This window comes from Lathamus discolor, chromosome 6 (genome assembly GCF_037157495.1).
Source record: "Lathamus discolor isolate bLatDis1 chromosome 6, bLatDis1.hap1, whole genome shotgun sequence".
NCBI classification, from domain to species: Eukaryota; Metazoa; Chordata; class Aves; order Psittaciformes; family Psittacidae; genus Lathamus; species Lathamus discolor.
In genome coordinates, this window is record NC_088889.1 from 87566604 (window position 1) to 87585702 (window position 19099).

At 37.5% G+C, this 19099-nt stretch overlaps 1 protein-coding gene across 5 annotated transcripts in view; it reads right to left on the reverse strand.

Annotated features, from left to right (window-relative positions):
- Positions 1 to 19099, reverse strand: part of IQCE (IQ motif containing E) — a 20048-nt gene continuing 949 nt past the window's right edge. For 4 of the 5 annotated variants that reach the window (XM_065684544.1, XM_065684541.1, XM_065684543.1 and 1 more), the window contains 20 exons: positions 18939 to 19036; positions 18326 to 18373; positions 17684 to 17729; positions 16248 to 16373; positions 15826 to 15954; positions 14826 to 14896; positions 14030 to 14143; positions 13339 to 13389; positions 12732 to 12802; positions 12438 to 12510; positions 11997 to 12046; positions 9228 to 9385; positions 8674 to 8729; positions 8151 to 8359; positions 6296 to 6398; positions 3934 to 4017; positions 3204 to 3227; positions 2177 to 2272; positions 992 to 1122; positions 1 to 287 (listed from right to left, as the gene is read on the reverse strand). In XM_065684544.1, coding sequence (XP_065540616.1) covers positions 182 to 287; positions 992 to 1122; positions 2177 to 2272; positions 3204 to 3227; positions 3934 to 4017; positions 6296 to 6398; positions 8151 to 8359; positions 8674 to 8729; positions 9228 to 9385; positions 11997 to 12046; positions 12438 to 12510; positions 12732 to 12802; positions 13339 to 13389; positions 14030 to 14143; positions 14826 to 14896; positions 15826 to 15954; positions 16248 to 16373; positions 17684 to 17729; positions 18326 to 18373; positions 18939 to 19036 — 1844 coding nt within the window. In that variant the 3' untranslated portion in view covers positions 1 to 181. Of the gene's footprint in view, positions 288 to 320; positions 510 to 991; positions 1123 to 2176; positions 2273 to 3203; positions 3228 to 3933; positions 4018 to 6295; positions 6399 to 8150; positions 8360 to 8673; positions 8730 to 9227; positions 9386 to 11996; positions 12047 to 12437; positions 12511 to 12731; positions 12803 to 13338; positions 13390 to 14029; positions 14144 to 14825; positions 14897 to 15825; positions 15955 to 16247; positions 16374 to 17683; positions 17730 to 18325; positions 18374 to 18938; positions 19037 to 19099 lie in introns of those variants that run through there. The other variant, XM_065684540.1, reaches the window with a different exon arrangement.

A 19099-nucleotide genomic window follows, 5' to 3' on the forward strand; every position in this document is an offset into this window, starting at 1 on the left:
TACTGATACTGCCAAAGCTTTTTTTATGTAAGGGACTGCACTTGCCAGTATAAGCAACATGTCATCAAGTTAAAAGAAGACACAGAGTCCAGTTATGCATCTGCATGTGCAGATGTTCTCTATAAAATTGTGTGCACCCACTCAAAACACACATTACTTTCGAACACAGAGGGAAATGAAATTACCAGGAAGACAACATGAAGTTTGAAGGTCGTCTCTGGACTCCTGCTAAAACCAGTTTCTTCTCTGGACTGTGAACTGCAGAATCTCCTTTCTCACGTAGTGCACTGGACACAGAGGGCAGAAAGACATACTGCATCGTGTGAGGCACAGAGCAGTAACTGCAGCCTGTCTTCAGAGGGCATGCTGAAAAGTTTTGTGTTGCTAGCCTCCAAGAAACAAAAGCTTATCACTTGCAGAAGTGAACTCCAGACACTGAAATGAGGTGACAGCTTAACTCTCTTTGTAACCATGGCTGTCAACATTAAAAATTTTCTGAGGAGTAAACCCTGGAGAGAAAGAAGTATTTTTCAAGACACAGTCACCATAAACCTAAGCAGTAAGCAAATCACTGTATTCTTCCTGAGCTAATCACTAGATTCTAGCTCTTCCCTGTTCTTCCTCCAAGTAACCCTTAACTTTTACAAGTCAGAGCTTCAGATCCCCTTACATTAAGCAAGTGTATTAGCTATCAGTTTGATAACAATGGTATTTTGATTTTTTTTCCAAGGACTAATTATTTTACTTTACTTTTTCTAACTTATATGGAAGAGAGAATGCAACAGGACATGGGACTGCCACTAGAAACCCTTTTAGTTGCATATCCTGTAAATTTTTTTCACAAGTAAGCTCTCCCTTTGTTGGAATAATGGTCTTGTTTTCCTTCTCTGCCAAGAAACCCACACTAAAATTCTATTAAATAACTACCCCTCCCCTGCAATAAAACCAATTTTGCTACTGCATGTTGCAGAAGTATCTGTTCCTCACTTACCTCTCCACAAGCTGTTCTTTAAGTGCTAAGTGAGCCCTGAAAACAGACTGGATGAATGGCAGCATCTCATCTTTCTCCTTGCAATCAGAAGACGAGCTTGAGGAGTTTGACATGGAAGACCTGCAGGAGTTCTGCAAAGCAGTCAAATAAAAGAAAACTGACCTTTACAGATTGCACAGAAGCTTGACAGAAGCTTTCACAATCTTTCTTCCGATTATGAAAGTGGTAGTTGAGCAAATATTCTCATCTTTCGGTCTGCAGTCTTTAAGGTTCTATGAGACTAAATCAGCAGGAAATGCAAATCTGATCATCACACAAGCTTTGAAGCATCTGTATTCAATTAATGAAAGTGCAAACACCTGCAAGGGAAGTTCATTCATTTCCCAGGAAGGAAACCTTTTGAAGTCAAAGGAGTTAAGACAACCTTCGTGACTGATAGATATATCTTCTGCTTGTATCAAGCAAAAGTATTCAATCCTACTACTGAACTATTGGGCCAGTTTACCAAAAGAAAAGTGCATGTAAAGTGCAACCAGACAGAAAACCTGTATGGAGAATTACAAATTAGCCTCAAAGTTCTAAAGGATGTTCATCTAAGTTGGCAAATGACTTAGAGAAACTAAATATTTAACTAGTAAGAAAATGTTTTCGTATTCAGAACTTAACAATCTGGAGTGAGTTTGACATGACAGAGGACACAACTCTTTGGTTGAGCATGGCACATGTAAGACTCCTTTACTTTTCAATCCCATCAAAGATGCTTTCCAGATTCTTCTTTCTGAACTTCAGCAACAAAGATTTATCTATTATTATAATGATCCAGTAGTGAACATTTGAGATCAAGTAGAGTTTTCAACAGCACCCCAAATGAAAGAGTTAAAGGGTATGTTATTACCTGATGGGACAACCATTAAAAAAAAAAAAAAAAAAAAAAAAAAAGAGGAGTTACAGTCCATAATGCAGAGAAATTATAGCTTTATCCAAAGAAAAACTGAACTAAAGAAGACAGAATGGGAGGCTATGGAATGAGCTTGGTATTTTTCTGGGATGACAGCTACGCTGCCAACCAGTGCATTAAAACAACATCACTGGGTGATTGAGAGAATTAAGTCTGGAAGTAAAGTACTTTACACTAGAGACTAAACATAATGGGATGCCTGGGTACCCATTTGCCCCAACAATTACCTTGTTATGAGAATTTGCCTTATGCATCCTCTTCTTCAGTAACAGTTTCTGTCGAACTAAATGTCCTCTGAAAGCTGCCTGAAGTGTAATAATTGCCTAGCATGGAAAGAAATAAGTAGATATTAGCTCCGTTGAAAGATGGAAGTTATAAATAAAACCAAAAGAGTTCAGAGGGAAGAGGCACAGGGGGAAAATCACTTTTCCCTGTGCAACAGAAACTCTTTGATGTCTTTATATTTGCTTATGTTTAAGGGATACACACATGTCTTCACAGGTACACTGCTGCAATCCAGAGAATGCCCAGCCTGTGACAACCCATAGATTTACACCTCCATGGTTTAACTCCAATATGGGAGGTGTTCAGGATGGATCCTATAAAATGCAGTTAAGTTCTAGCTGTCAGGACTAGCCTGTATTTCACAAAGAGAGCAACATGCTCCCATTCCCATATTAGATAGCCCAGCAGGCTCAGTGATGCTCTGGCATAAGCAGAAACCCAGCCAAGCCGGCAGACCACTGTGGTGATTACACTGAACATAGTAAGTCTTTCCTCTCAGAGATTTTACTGGATTCTAATCAACAAAAAGCATCTAGATGTAAACCCGCATGCCTGCATCACACAGTTCTAGAATTTGTTCTATAATACTCAGAGAGTATTATAGCAAAGTCTTCACATTCCTACTTCAAATGTTTCTGAAGACTCATCATAGTGAAAATTAAACCATCATTAGAATTATCTAATCTAGACAAAATCCTGTATCAAATTTTGATCAAAACTTGTTCATCTTGCAGAAGGTACTAAGTACAGAAAATTTGAGACCAAAAGGGGAACACTTTGACAAGATACATCAAACAAAACCAGGATGTTAGATGGAAGATCACGAGCCAGCCTGAAGAACAAACATGATCTCAGTACAACAGCTTGTACTGCAGTGAAACTTCTTCAAAATAACAAAGTTATTTCTATGTGTTTTGATATGAATTACATCTGTTTTACGGTTTTGCTGGCTGTCGTAAGTACACTCACCTTGTCCAGGTCAGTTACGTCTCGCTGAAATAGAAAATGCCAAAGTTAAAATTTGTATGTATCTGTGCCATTATCTAATAAAGAGTTCCCATTTTTTCCCCAACAATTACAACACAGAAAATATTTGTCCTTTCTCCCCCTAAAAACTCCAACAACAAACTTAAGGGAACAAAATACCCAAGCTTTTCATCTTTGGAAGATGTGTGGATAGTACTTTTGTCTTTTATTTTCCTAAAAATCAACTACAAGATCCACCTCACATCATAGGTCCTATACATGGGAAAAGCAACATTATATTTCTGCCCATAAAACAAAATTTAAGGTTAATGATTTTTCTTTACATCATTTTGTCCTAGTTGAATGTAACTCCTACACTGTTTGGAGGATATCTGCAAGGGGTATTTAACTTCTCAGTCATACTCCAAGGAGGCCAACAGCAGTGACGCTGCTTCAAGCACTGCTAGTCTTCCTTAGTTTCCCTGCTCACACAGACTTCCCCATTCAGAAACCAGCTATCTTGCAATAGAAACAACAGGATTCTAGAGATCAAAGACAAAAGCAGCAACAGGCAGGACTTGAACAAAGCAGTGGAAGAGAAGATGGTGGTAAGGAGTTGTATTGGGAAGCACTGCTGCATCCTGAAGCCTGGCAGCAGGTTACTGTACATACTAAAACAAGAGCAAGATTCAGAGGGGAATATCCTTACAATTCCCCAGTAGGAGAATCTCACCTTGTCCTGATACTTCTTCCAGTACCTCTGGATGATTCTGGCTGCTTCTTCTCTCCTTTGATGATCTTTGCCTTGCAGTGAAAACTGCAAAAGAGAATCTTTAAGTTGGTACACTAAAGACACAAGCTGGAATTCTACAAGGGAAACAAGTTACAAATAAATCAGCGCCAGAGTTGTTAAATGTTCATCCTACCTGCAGGGCAGAAGGAAGTTACAGAGGAAACTCTCAGTTTGGAATACTGTTCTTGTTCAAGCTCACCATCTAAATGGCCATTACACCAAAACACATAGCTGTCCCCATTTTCGCTGTTAGCAGAGCATGGGAATGGAAAGGTTTTCATTTACACATATTCCTATTTTTATATGCATTGGTAAAGCAGTAAGATCTCCAACAGAGGAACCCACTGCTTTGCTGATCAGAAATAGCTTGTATATTATCAACAGACTGAGAACAAATGTCAGGGTACCAGATTTTGCAATTCTTCTCCAGGAAAGACTGGTGCTAATTAACTGGGGAGCTCTCTGATGTCTCATCCTGGCAACTGTGGTCCCATAATCATCTGTTTAAGCTTACTGATGAGTTTGCCACCATATGACTCCAACAAGACAGAAAGCTTGTGTAAATTGGCATAACTCTACTCTTCTATCTTGAAGAAAAAAAATTAGAGGTAAAAGAAATCAAGAACAAAACAAGGTTTTGTTCCAGTTATATCTTCTGAGGTGTGGTTGCATACCCCACCTCTCAACAGTCGATCCTTTTGATCCCTAATTATCCCGTACTAATTGTCATGCCTCACTTGCCAAACAAACGTTAGCTGCAATTTTAAGAGACTAATTTAATTTGTTGGTATAAAATTGTAAGTAGAGGAATAAGAGCCTTGGTAGACTCAGAAAAAACCCTCTTGATTCTGTGAAAATGATTTATTTATAACCTAAAAACACTGAGTTACAGGCTTAAGTTCAGCAAATGGATCATGTTATATTAAAAATGACAACCTACTATTAAAATGAAAAATTGGTAGGAACTTAGTGATAATTACAAATAATGGGAACATTTCAATAAAAGGATGGTTACTGGCCAAGAATATATATAGTCTGCAGAGAGAAAAAAGGAGCTGTTTGTTGGCTGTTTTTAAAGGCCCAAGTTATTTGGTATTCAAAACATCATCTAGCATCCATCAGCCTATAACTCACAAAAAAGAATCTAAGGAGTTGCACAGTATATAAAAAAACAGCATCCTCTTAAGCTAGTGGACATTTTTATTCATATTTTTTACTACCCGTATTTCAGGGTCTATTTATTTTTAAGTACAAGTCATCAAAATCCCCAGTAATAATTTTCAATTTTCGGTTTTTAGTGGAAATAAATTAATATGACCATACTGCATGTGAAAAAACTATGTCTGACAGTGGCCACTCATCCCTACTGGCCAGTGACAACAACATTTGTTAGAGGGACAGAAGACTGCAAATACACCAAGTGAAATCATATTGCACCAACAAAACCCCAAGGGATGAGAACTCCATTTCAGACTGTTTAGGAATAACAGGTACACAAATATATTAGATACTGGAAAATCTAGACAGAAGAGGTTATGAATAACTCATCTCCAGAAAAACTTCATTTCCAAGGGGGATAAGGGTTTATTTTATTTCTTGATATCCATCCTTCCTAATTCTTACTCAAATATGGCATCCCATCATCAGTGGAATGGAGAAAACCTCTATTTTTATGATTAGTGCTCTACATCCTGTAACCCTTCCCATGGAAAAGTACCCTGATTCCATCCAAAGAGAAAAGCTAATGAATATTTTCTGAATTGCCCTAATTGAGCACTTGACCAGCATAAAAATAATTGAAAAGGGTCTTCTGTGTTTTGCCAGTCTGCCAGTGACTTATCACACTTACCTGTGCCTCTATCCTTTACCTATCAACTCCTACAAGACCTCCCTCCCTCTCCAAAATTTGACTGAAATTAGCTAATGAGTTCAGATGTTATAAGAAGCTATAAGGAAAACCACAAATGTCTTTCTTTTTAAGTAAGTCAAAACCCCCAAACACTTAAAAGCAGAAGCTTTTTGCAACATTCCACTGAATAAGGAAAAAGCAAAGGCAGACACTCACCAAGAGAACAGCTCCAGAAAAAAAGAAATTGCAGTGGCAATTATTGAAACAACTTATCAACAAATGCTGGGAATTAATCATCATTTCAAATCTCTATGACAAGATTTAATGCCTCTCTGAAAAAACACAGCTAGAAGCTATTTAGACTATCAGCTCAGTTTGCAATCTATTGCTTGGATGCAAAGGGAAAAAACAACACACCACCATCACCACCCAAACCAAAACATATGTCTATACCTTAAGACCCTTTTCCACTTTATCTTCTGCCATTTGACTCTTCTCTTCCTCTTCTTTTGGCTCCAGTTTCCCTAATTTCTGCGTCAGGTTCTGGATTTCCACTCTAAGGTTGGAAAAGCAAAAATATTTATAGGTATAAATTATCTGCTGTTTGAAAATATTCAGCCTAATTCACAAGATTTGGCTGTCTTCTTTGTTTGTTTGTTTGGGGTTTTTAAGGCCAAAGTGCAAAACTGCTCAGAATAACATGATACATCTTCTCATAGTAACAGAATCATAGAATAGTTAGGATTGGAAAGGACCTTAAGATCATCTAGTTCCAACCCCCCTGCCATGGGCAGGGACACCTCACACTATGTGACATCAGTTCTCAAGTTGTGATAGCACAGCCGTACACTAGCATCAGAAAGTCCCAATGTTACAATGGTACCCTTGATACTTTTAATAATGCATCGAGATCTGCTAAAGTTTCATATTTGTCACAGACCTTTCCTGCAAGGCAATAATGAAATCACTTCTTTTAGCCACTCTTGCACAGGAATATTATCAAGTTCTACAAAATACATGAAGTATTACATTCTTCGTTACAAATTACATGAAGTAAATGGAATGACATATTGCAATGGTCTAGAATAGGCTCAGATAAGGTGAAGATGCTACAGTTCTTCCTTAGAAAGAAAAAATGTCTCTGAGGCCAACATGGCAGCTCTCTTTTTCCATTTATCTTCTTAAGTTTTATTATAATTCAATAATTATTTTTCCTATAATACTTGGTCTTCCAATTCCCTTAAAAACACTGTAGAATTCTTCCCCTAGTAACTTACTCCATCCCTCCAAACCAGTTCTGTTTAAATGAATTCCCAGCTTCCTGCAGTTCAGATAAACCCATATGGGTTTTTAGCCACTTCAAATGAGAATTTTACTTTTGACAGATATTTTTTGTGGTTCTGAAAGGATCTACCAATACAAAATGTGATTCCTTACAGTCTGCTGTCCTGCACTCTTTTCTGACACTTCTCCTGTATATCTTATTCTGACACTTCTCCAGCTCCACTTCAACCTTAGCCTCCAGTAACTGTTTGATATCTAATCTACAAAGGTATTAAGGAGACCTAAGCAATACTTAGGACATCCATGCTTCAACAAAGTTATTGTTTGATTAAGCTCCCACATAAAATAGGTTTTCTCAATTTGTAAAGTAACTGTTTAATTTCCCCCTTTTAAACAAAACAAAATGCAAGCATACATTGTTCAGAAGCAGAAGGCCTCTCCACACATTCATTTTTGATCAGAGGCAAGTTACACAGGAGGCAGCATCTTATCAGCAACACATAGTTGTGTGAACATTTCTGCTCACGTGAGAGATTAACCTGCCTGCCCTTATGCACTGACACATCAAATGAGTCCAAGCAATACAAATTGCAAATCGATTGCTTACTGGGGAGAAAAGAAGTCGCACTGCATCACATGGCAGAAGGCAGGCTTAAAGGGAGAAGGTGGTAGATCAGGACAAAATGTTGAAAAATAAGACAAAGTTTTTACAGCAAAATTCTTGCTGTGTAAGGTGACATATAAACCTTAAAAGGCTTTTCAGCATGGCTGGCAAAAAATATGCCTGAAAAAATGTGTTAGAAACAAGCAGAAATTCTCATTTTCCAGCCTCTTTTTCCTGCAAATGTAATTTTACAGGGCTAGTAGGACTAGAAGTAGTTTTTGAAATAAAAGCTGAAGGGACCCTCTAAATAAATTTTCTTACTGAAAATGTGAAGAACTTGTTACATCATTTCACAACGTGATAGGAAATACTAATTCATACATATTAAAGAGCAATATCTTAGACAAAAGTCACACTTACTCTTTACTGAGTAAGAAACTTCGAAGTGCCCTCTTATCTCTTTGGAGTTTCTTCACTAGCCCTTGGAGGCGATGGCATTCCTCAACATAGTCTACCTGTTGAGAGACTGGATGATCCACGTCTTCGGAAGTTGAACATGGTGGAGCAAATACCTCTGACTCATAGGTATCTGCTGATGGCACCCTGGCGTTCTCCATGGCACTTATTTTCTAAACAGGATAAAATTTACATGAAGAAAAATAAAAAGGGGAAAAAAAAGAGAGAAAATTAAATTTAACATAAAATTATTTATTTAGGCCATGATAAAAGATCAAGTGGAAGTTAATTCTGAAATGTGCATCTACATGTAGCAAGTATGAGAAAAGTAAAAAAGGAGAAGGGGCACATGATAAAGACATCAGTTTACATGTATGAGGCAGAACACACAAGGCTGATAGTCTGAAGGACTACATGCATGAGCACAAGCCAGTGGTTCCCCATCTTCTGCTCAAAGACAGATAAGATTATGATTATGATCACTTACATTTTCAAGTTCTGAAATCCGCCTCAGCAGCCTGGGTTTGCTCCACTCACTGTAATCTAAATACAATAACAAAGGTTTAAACATGAAACTGTATCAGTGAGTCAACATTGTTCTTGCTTTTATGAAACTTGTGTCCATATAGAAAGACCATCTAAACACCTCTGAACCCCAACTGCAAATGGGCACCAATGAAAAAATGAGAATGGTCTTAAAATATGTGACTTCTACACCAAGTAGTTATCAATATAAACCATTCAGATTCAGCAGTTTTCAACAACTGAAGAAGTTTCCAGTGAAACTTATATTTTCAAGTGATTCCAGTCCAGAATTCTCAGGGATAACAATAAAGGAAACCCAGATCTGACTGGGCCAGCACATCCAGAAGTCACAGACGGACTCCTGTAAGAAACTTCTTATTCCAGCCTTTGCCCCTCCTGAATCCTCTCCTTGTAATAACTCCCTTATTTGTACCACTGTAGTGTCCTGCTCTCAAACACATCTTTCAAATGTACCTAAATCCCTTGCCCCATGTTCACCAACTTTTCAGCACGTACTTTCTGTTTCATTGGAAGGTGAAGAACTGCAGAGTACATGATCTAAGTCTTCTTTCAGCCTCCGATTCTCAGCCTGCAAATTTTTGATGGTCCTGGATAATCTCAGGACAGCAGCATTCAGTGCCTTTAGGTGTTTTTGGGTCTCTCTGCTCTCTGTACTTTGAAATGGAATCAAAACCAGAAAGTTAATTTAAAAGCAGAGAACAAAGCAGCAGCATTAAAAATGGTGAAACAGCCTCACTATGTTACTGCCTCAGCTCCCCTCCAACAGCATTTCTCAACATTTTTTACTCGAGTTACCTATTCTGTTAGGAAAAAACATTCAAAGACCATCTTGCTCAACACTTCCACAACTGTTTTAATTTGTGTCAAAGAAAAAAAGATACTTAGAAAGTTCATTACTTTTACTTCCTTCCCCCATCTGTTTCATTAACACATAATCAAGGGTGCTTGTATGGGTTTTACTTATTTGGGTTTCTATTTGTTTTGTTAACCAACCTTATAATGCTTTACTGGCGTTCTACGGACAACTGATTTAAAATCATTTACATTCAGCCAACCGGGAGACTCCTCCAAACAAGTGTTCAGCATGGAAAGCTAACCTGCGTGCTCTGAATTGCTTTCTTTCACTTAACAGATTTGTATTGGGAGAGAGAGAGGGCTATAGATGGAATAACTCTCAAATCGAACACAAGTGTATTTTCAGATGTGAATGCTGCTCTAGGGTAAAAGAGACTATTCCTGTGAAAGTAAACCCCAGAGAGATCTCTTTCTTCATTTAAAATACATTTCAATCAATGTGAGATTTGAAACAGATTTGAAGAATACAGCTATCATCAACGTGATGGGAGTAAAAGGCATCAGAAAAGGGAAAACCTGTTATGTGTTAAAACTGTTTTAAACATATTAGAGTGGTTTTGCCTTTTTCATTTTTCTAATAAATGGGGAAGAAATCTCAGTTTCTAGACATGAAAAAACTTGTAAAGTTTGTTCACAAACTAGATTTCTAGTGAGAAGAAATACTTTCATTGTTATGAGAAAGTTCTTAAAAATTTACTTATGGAAACAAAGGTTTGAAGTAACTGATGGACCTACTTTTGGACAAATGACAATGACAGAATAGCGTGCAAAGAAATCTCACATCATATCCACTGGAATAATTACAAGGTAAAGGGAGAAACAAGTTTACAGTTAGCATATCAGGTTGAAAAGCTGAATCTAATCTTCCTTTTGGATATGAAAATGAAATTAAGCCATATACACAAACAATAAGGCTGTCCACATGTCATGGGTGACTATTCATGAGCTGTCCCAGGCAGAAGGTAAAAAACCCCCCAAAGCTAAAGCCCAAAACACAACACAACCAAAAATTGGAAGTGACAGAAATTACAGGAATCATCACTGTATCACTGAGTGACATTATTTGATGCTCACCAAAACTTTAATGAAAGAATTGCAGACCATTTTGAGGACTGGAAAGGTCACCTGGTTTTTAGCTACAATTGGATACTACAGCTTCATATATAAGTAATCATATTTCAGCATTAACACTGAAAAAAGAAAAGCTAAATGTGATTTACTTCAGCCAGAAATAATGTAGACAAGCATAGCGAAAGAAACAACTCTCCTACAACTGTATGTGCCAGAGTCCTGAACTTCAACATCATTTATTATTTCAGCTTTCAGCCTCTCAAGTAGAGACTGACAGTCACATAATGGAGAGAGACTGCCCTGACCACTGCTTTTTGAAGCTATGAATAAATTAAGGACAAGGAAGAGACCTGATGACTCATTTCCACCTGTAAATAAATGAGGTGTGATGGCTTACAGCCTCCAGAGGCCAGTCACTGCATGCCTGAGCCAAAAGACATCTTACCTTTTTAAAAACAGTGACAAAACAAATTGCACTTTCCAATCCACAAGACACAGTGAATTAGGGAAACACAAGTAGTTATACATCATGGTCCATAAAGAGTTCTCATGTGTTTCTATCAGTCTAAATAATTACACCCCAAATTAAGACAGTTGTCTGTACGTAACACCAGGAGGACAAGCACATTTTGAAGTGGTGTGGTAACAAGTTCTCCAATCCTACAAGACTATTACCCTCTTCTCAGCAAGAATAACACTCCCTTGCATAGATGCTTTTAATTTTCTGTCTTAGTGGAGCTTTGTCTTTTGCTGTTGTGCTTTTGATTTTTATTTCCTCTGTAGACTATTTATTCCCATCACCATGTATAAACCCACATAGTAGTGACAAGCACTAGCACATGCTTGACAGTTTCCTACTAGTGCTGCTCATGGAAAACTCATAAGAGCTACCCTAACCTCTAGATGTGTCTCTGTACCACAGGAAAATGTTTACTCCAAAATATCTTCTTTGCAGCATATACCTTAAAGCAAGATGCAGATCTGACTCAAGAATAAAATGCTAAACATCTAGTGAGTTTGTTGCAATCACCAGTGATATCAGAATACATGTGATTATGGGGGAAGATGGGTTTTATTTAACAGATAAATTTTCAAAGCTTTCATGTACTTCTCAAATAGCTCTTTTTTCCCCACATCCACAAAATTATCTAGAAGAAAAAGATGTGACTAAGACATATGCCAAGGCTGTGAAGCCAACCAAAGCAGTACCAAAAAGCAAATCCAGCAATCTAAATGACAAAATAAGCTGTTCCCATGTAGCTGTTTTCCACCATAAAATAATACATGATATATCAAACACATATATGTAAACATTTTCCTCAAAAGAATTTAACGTACTTTTTCCTCATAGCCTCAGATTTCTCCAGGAGCTGTTGGAGACGATGAACCTGTGAAATATGAAATACAGATTCCATTAAGAAGCTAGCTGTGGAAGCTGACATAGCTAATGCCACACATTTGTCCATTAGGTGAAAATCAGAACAAGATTCTTTGGGCAGCAATAGAGGCAATGATGCCAGGCTACTGTTATATTGGCTTTCATTTAGATACTACACTTACGGGATATACATTCGTTTCTTTATTTCCCCTTTTTTGTTAACACACGCAGCTTCTTGAGGAAAAATAATTGGAGCTATGAGAGTATCTAAGAAAATCTGATTCCACTTACAGGTGCAGCTAAGCTGCAAGGACTCTTATCTAAACCAGTCCATTTACACTTTGACTCAACCACTGAAAACTTCCTCTCCTTACGCACATGGAAAGATGTTTCAGACATACCTCTTCAGAGCAGGTTTCCATAGCTATCTTCATTTCTTCCAAATTAGTGGACTTTATGTCTGCCTGGAATTTGCTAAAATAGAATAATCCAGTCAGACCAGCAAAGATGCTGCAGTGCTTTTTGGCTTACAATTTCTGGCTGGGCTGTTTATATTTACTAATATGTTCTCAGAGTTCATTAAAACATCTTAAGGGACAGAAGAATACAGATTAAAAATAACATGGACTTCAAACTGCCTTTATCATCTATTCAATACAAGCCTCTATTCTATCCCCTAGCCAAAAAAGTCATACTTAATAGTCTTGTCTCTCTCCTTGCACAATTGTTCTAGCTTGAGAATCTTCTGCTTCAATCCATTAGCCACCTACAGAAAGAACAAAGCTCATGAGTACTACAATAACCCATCTCTTCACTGAAGTTCTATTTCTCCATAATCTTCCTCTGTCTTTATAAATTGTACCTAACTAGATACACTTATCCCTATATACTTCAGTACTTAGTAAATCATATGCATGTCTGCTACCCTCTGTGAAAGGCAACACTGATGAATTCAGATACCTAATTTAAGCTGGCTATGTTACCACAGGTATAACATTTACACACAATCATTAAATAAAAAACATTTTGCCCATCACCCTGCTAAATTCAAAGTAGCCAGTAACAGGGAGAATGCTCCCTAAACACATTCAAGACAATGACAAAGAAAGCTCCCTAAAGTACTGTTAATTCCAGATCTTTGTTACTGGTTTCTTATCTGACTATAGAAATGATGGTAACATGATTCCCTAATTGCTTATTCTTTCTTACTTTACTCCATTATTTATTTAAATCAGTAGTGTTTCAGCTTGGCAAGAGGAAAAAGGGAAAAAGGAAAGCAAAAGGTAATGAAGAAACTATTACCCATCCATTACTATTCATCTTTTCTGACAAAGCTTGTGCCATCTCAGAGCCCTGTAAGGTAAGACAGATAAAGCAAATGACCAACACTGCTACTTTACTGTATTGCTGGCTCTTTCCACAGAATTTTCTATCTTACTCCTCTCCACAGTCATTTAACAGTCCCACAGCTTAAGTTCTGAGGCCCCTGTGCTCATTGTTTTATATTAGCATGCTTCTCCCAAGATGTAGAACTCACAGAAAGTGAGAGCCACAAGGATTTCGTCTTTTGAACATGATCCTAAATGCTTCTCAGCCTTTTGGGCCTGACAATAAAGCTTACATTTTACTTCCTCACTCAGGTCTCAGGACTGCCTGCATCAGTCACCACACAAGAGGTTAAATCCCTTTTACTCTCAGGAAAAATATGCAGAAAGCAGGCCTGTACAGAGACAGCATCTCATTTTTTCCTTCGGTAAGTATCTTTGCTTAGTAAATTTATTTGCACATTATGGCATGATCTTCCTTGGAACTGAGCTGGCAAGCCGAGATACACAAAACAGAAATCCTTTCACACCAACCAACCACCTCTCGTATTCGAGCTCATCATTCCTAGAAACAAACACACTACCGACTTTCGAAACCTGAGAGACAAGAAGAGGATCACACTGCTCAGCACGCTTGCCCAACTTTTATCCCCCCAAGAAATAGTCACCTTGAAAGTATCCAACAGTTTTTCAATCTGTTTATCCTTTCTATTGATCATTTCTTCTAGTCGACGAAGCTTAGTTTTCATTTGATGTCTCTCAATTTTCTGAGCTTGTATTGTCTGAAAGAGGGGGTAAAAATCATAAGCATATTTCAGAAATAGAAATGCATGGAGTTTTCATATGGAAACACATTTTGATGTCAAAACAATCCAATTATGATGGTGAGGATGAAGAGGGAAAAAAAGAACTAAAAAAAGACACCATCACACTGGAGCAGAGCTGACAAATAAGGGAGGTGACAGGGCAAAGATAAGAAGAAAAGGTTTAACAGAAAGACAACCTTACACAAATGATCTACAACAGCCAAGACATTTGCCTATAGGTAACCCTAGTGTTCAACATGCCAAGTCCTCATGCTTCACGTTTCATGTTTCACTGCACTAAACTGAAAATGTATTAAAATGTGATGGGTCACAATCAGGAAGGAGGAAGATTAAAAAAAAAAGGAGGTGGAGACAAAGAAACCAAATGCAATGAACCTTTTCAGCATCCAGCTAGGGCCATGGCTGAAGTTCAGCATTGGATATACCTCAAGGCTTCCACATCCAGTACTCAGAAGCATCTATCACACCATAAGAACAGTGAAATTGCCTTAAACAGACACAAGTTTAGTTTAGCCTTACATTACAAATGCAAAAATAATTTGGTGGGTGTCCCGGTAGAAAACAAAGTAATCTGAATCAATAAGGTCTAGATGGAGCAACGCTGTGGCTTTCTATGTAAGTATCAGAGAGACTGTACCTTTTTCAGTTCTATAATTTCATCATACATATCTTCTTTTTCTTTGTAGTTAGGATTTCCAGGAATGTAGCCTACAGAAAAAGGTATGTAAAATAAGCAGATCCAAAAGAAGTATTTTTAATCAAACACCTTAGAGAAAAATATCTAGAACAGCACTAAACTGGAAGCTAGGCTTCCAGCATGAAAATTGACTTTAGAAATGGAGGTGAAATGCAAATGTTACTGTATAAAACTTCTGCCAGATTTTACAGCCAATTTTTCCTGACTTCTTCTCTATGGTGCTATATTGAAATATCCATCTCAAGAAAGATGTACACTTCATAGAAGACTGCAGTCTTCTCATCCCAAAAAAATTATTTACAAAAGACTTCTAAAAGATGGCCATAATCTATTTATCTATTTCTGCCTGACATGTAAATGTTCACCACCTTTTAAAGTTGCCAGAAGCTGTGTACTGCCAGCAAGGTATTGTTTCAAAAGGAAGTGGGATTTTTTAAGCTTACAGTTCTCCTTTAAGAAAAGCAGGATAAAAGTTTTACATTTTGCTCTTCTCATAAAACTCAATTAATTTAGTATCACAACCACATAATAAAACAAGAGAAGAAGTAAAAGGAGTCAATTACATAGAATTTGAGGCAAGCAGATGGTTTCTATCAATGGTTCCTAAACTATGTTTTACAAAGTCACAATAAATTGTCTACAGCTGGCCCATTGAACCATATTATATTTGCAACGTTTTCAGCTGCAAATGCAGGGCAATTTGCAGAAAGTTCTGAAAGCTAATAGTGATTCACTGCCCCCAAAAATTTGGAACCCCCTATCTTATCCAATTTAGAAATCTCAAAACTTATCTCATGGATCATATTTCGACACATATTTTAATACAGGCTAAACCGAAAGGGCTTTTGCTTTACTAAAGCTAAGATCTTAGGGAGTGTGTGCTTTTACACAGAGAACAAAGTTCATTAACTTTCATCTACCGCACCGTTACATAGCTTACCATTGCTAGAAGAACGAGAATGTTTCGGGTTCTTTGTTCCTAGAACTTCCTTGAAATATTCCGGAGTGCTACTAAAACCAGCTTGCACATGCCCCATGTCAACATCTGACTTCAGAGGATAGCTCATTCCTGCCAATAAAAATGGAACAAAAAATGCAAAAACCAGGGATAACTCTGAATTAACGTTGTGGATTTATTTCGAGCAAATGCAACATAGAAAGCTACAGATGTTTTAATTATTCCGTCTACGAATGCCAGTGCTTCAAATTAGATAATTCCAACCACCCAAACAAATAATAATGAAATGACTTTGTATGTAGCCCATAATGAAACAAAAATCTATTTTTTAAGAGTTTATACATTAAGCTCTCCACAACATTGATTTTTATCCATATATGCAGATAAATTTTCTATACCAATACCTTGTTTCAGTGATCTTAGCCTCCGGTTTTTTACAGCTGCACTCTCAAGATATTCACTGCCTGTTCCCTGAAGAGAAGGCCAAACTGCAGCTTTTCTGGAATACAGTTGTGTGCTGTATGGAGATCCTATAACAAAAGGAAATATGTCAGCATTGCCTTAAAAAGCTCAAGGTCACAAAAATTCTCTTTGTCTCGTACTTCAAGGCTCACATACACAATTCTATTACTTATAAAAATAGGAAATAACAGCATATTACATATTGGTTTATAAGGAGCAATGGGACATTAAACTACAGGGAAAAAATTATCATAAAGAAAAATCAAAATCCCAAAGAAATAAAGATGCTTAGAAAGAGGCACAATGACAGTAATATGGCTTAACACATGAAGAAATAGTTACGTGTAAGAATGCCTATCCAAACTGTACAATACCTGCATGTCTAAATTCATTTATTAAATTAACCTTTTAATTAATGTATATTTTCTTGCAGTAATTGAAGAACAGAATCAGTCTGATGCAACTTCTGGGGAACCTCTCACATTACTGACTCAGGTATGGCAGTCAGGTTCAAATACTGACAGTAATTCCACTTTAGATTATTAGTACAGATGTGCGCCAAATGTACTAACTAGTTACTCTTTAAGCAAGAGAAGTACATACATTATGAAACAATGTCACCAACATCATACTGGAAATGAAACAGCTATTTTAAATTCCATCCTTTAGGCAAGCAAAGGGATTTCAGGAAAAGCATTAAGATAGATGTACAGCATGCCTCTTCCTCAACCTAAAGCCAAATTTCAAAGTACAACATTATTTAACTTATTAGAAACAAAACAATCAGCAGCACTTTGAGGTAAAGTCTTTGAAACCTTCACTGGACCTATACAAAGGAAAGTAAATGGAAAAGTAAGAAACATAAACCCCTCCCAAAAAAGACAAAACCCCACATTAAAACTGCAGATCTAATAATAACATTGCATTTCTAAGGTCACATGAAAAAACCCCGAACAGAACAACATGAACAAAACCAACCAACAAGTAAGAGAACTGCTTACTCTGCAAACACAGGTATACTGGATGGTATATAGGTGCAGGAATTCTAGATTCTTTCTGTACAGCAAGTATCAACATTTCTCCGAAAAGAAAAAGAAATCCAGAACGCTTGCCATTAGAAGTGATAACATAAGAAGGAAGTAGTTTATATTGAAGAAGCAAGAATTGCAACTAACCTATTAACATCAGTATTTAGCCTCTAAAAGTCTAACTTCACAGGTTATAGAACAAATCTCAGATAGGTGCGCTCTGCACACACCAGTAAATAATTCTAAGGAAACTAATAAGATGTTGTTTCAAGTGAATCTTCCAGTTCCTGTGTCCCATACATCTCTTGTTCTGCAGTAACAGAAGCAGACGAAACAATTCTGCTACTTACTACTTGGTAACTTTGGAGGCTTGGTAAAAAGTTTCTTCTTTAACTTCTGGAAGAGAGAAAGAATTTTTTATGTATTTAAAATATTCCACTCCTCAAAGATTTCTGTGTATAATCTCAAAATTGGCTTCAAGCTCCATTTTGTATGAAGATAATTTGTTTTAAAAACACAGTAAGTATATGCAGATTTGGCAACAGTCACCAGAATTAAGGTGGTGCCTACTGAGGTTTTACACTACAGATAAGTAGTCTGTTCATGCTCAGAACACTAACACCTTCCCCATTGGTATTAAATAAGAGCAGCAGCAGATTCAAGATGATCACAGAGTAGAGGCTAATCCATAGAAGCATTTAGCTAAAGGAAAGCCTTACTCAATTCTATTAAAACTCTATAAAACGATTACATAGGCCCATAACTTGATGAAACCAAACATCACTTGCAGCCCCCAGTGCTGAGAATTCAGAAGCTGAATTACATCTAGAATTAGAGTTTTTTGAATGGACTACATTGCAATAATGTTGTTAGCTATTCCTCTGAAGGGTATCTTACCAATCAGGAGACATCGCACTGATGTAAAGTGTGCAAGAACATGCCAAGAGGCCTTTTAAAACATTCATTCACAGCACTCCATTAATAAAACTCACCAATTCTGGATCTGATTCACAGGTTATCGCAGATGGGCCATCATCACCCTGGGAAATAAGAGACATTAACTGTGACACGTGCTACTAAACAATTGGTTATAATACACACCCGGAAAACTTTGTATCCTTTTACTATCACAACAAAGTTAAGAGTGCAATAAATTAAAATGGTTAATGTGTCACCACTGTTGCAAACCCCAGCATCATTTGCTCCCAACACAAACATTCTGTGTGACACAGTGCAAGTCACTTCAGCCTCAAGCCACAGAGACTTAACGCACTTCAGCGCAGAGCATTACAACAGCTGAACCTCCTGGTGCCTCATCTTCCATGGTGCTGGATTTACACAAATTCCCACCATCAGTCCACTGGTAAGAGTTAAGCAGCAACTCATCCATCTGTCCTCTTCCTCACTGACTTGTTCCTATGCTATGCCATGGGAACACTCAGTAAACTCAACTGGAAAAGTGATCAGGCTGAGGATAAAAAGCCCCAAACCAAGGAATCAAAGAAGTGGTTAACTTTTCCTTGGCTTGAGCTAACAAGTTTCTCTGCTTCTCAAATACAGACATTTCCACTGTCGAAGGAAAATTCTGCTTTGCTTTCAAGTTACCTGAGTGTACGCTGCCTTCACAAAAAGAACATCTTCACTTGGCGCTGTCTCCATCGGGCTCAGAGCTGCAGCACGAGTCTTTGGACAGATGCCGATGTCTGTAAGAAGCAGGGCCAGGTGAAGTACTTTTTGAGCACCCTGGCTGACACAACAGGGGCTGG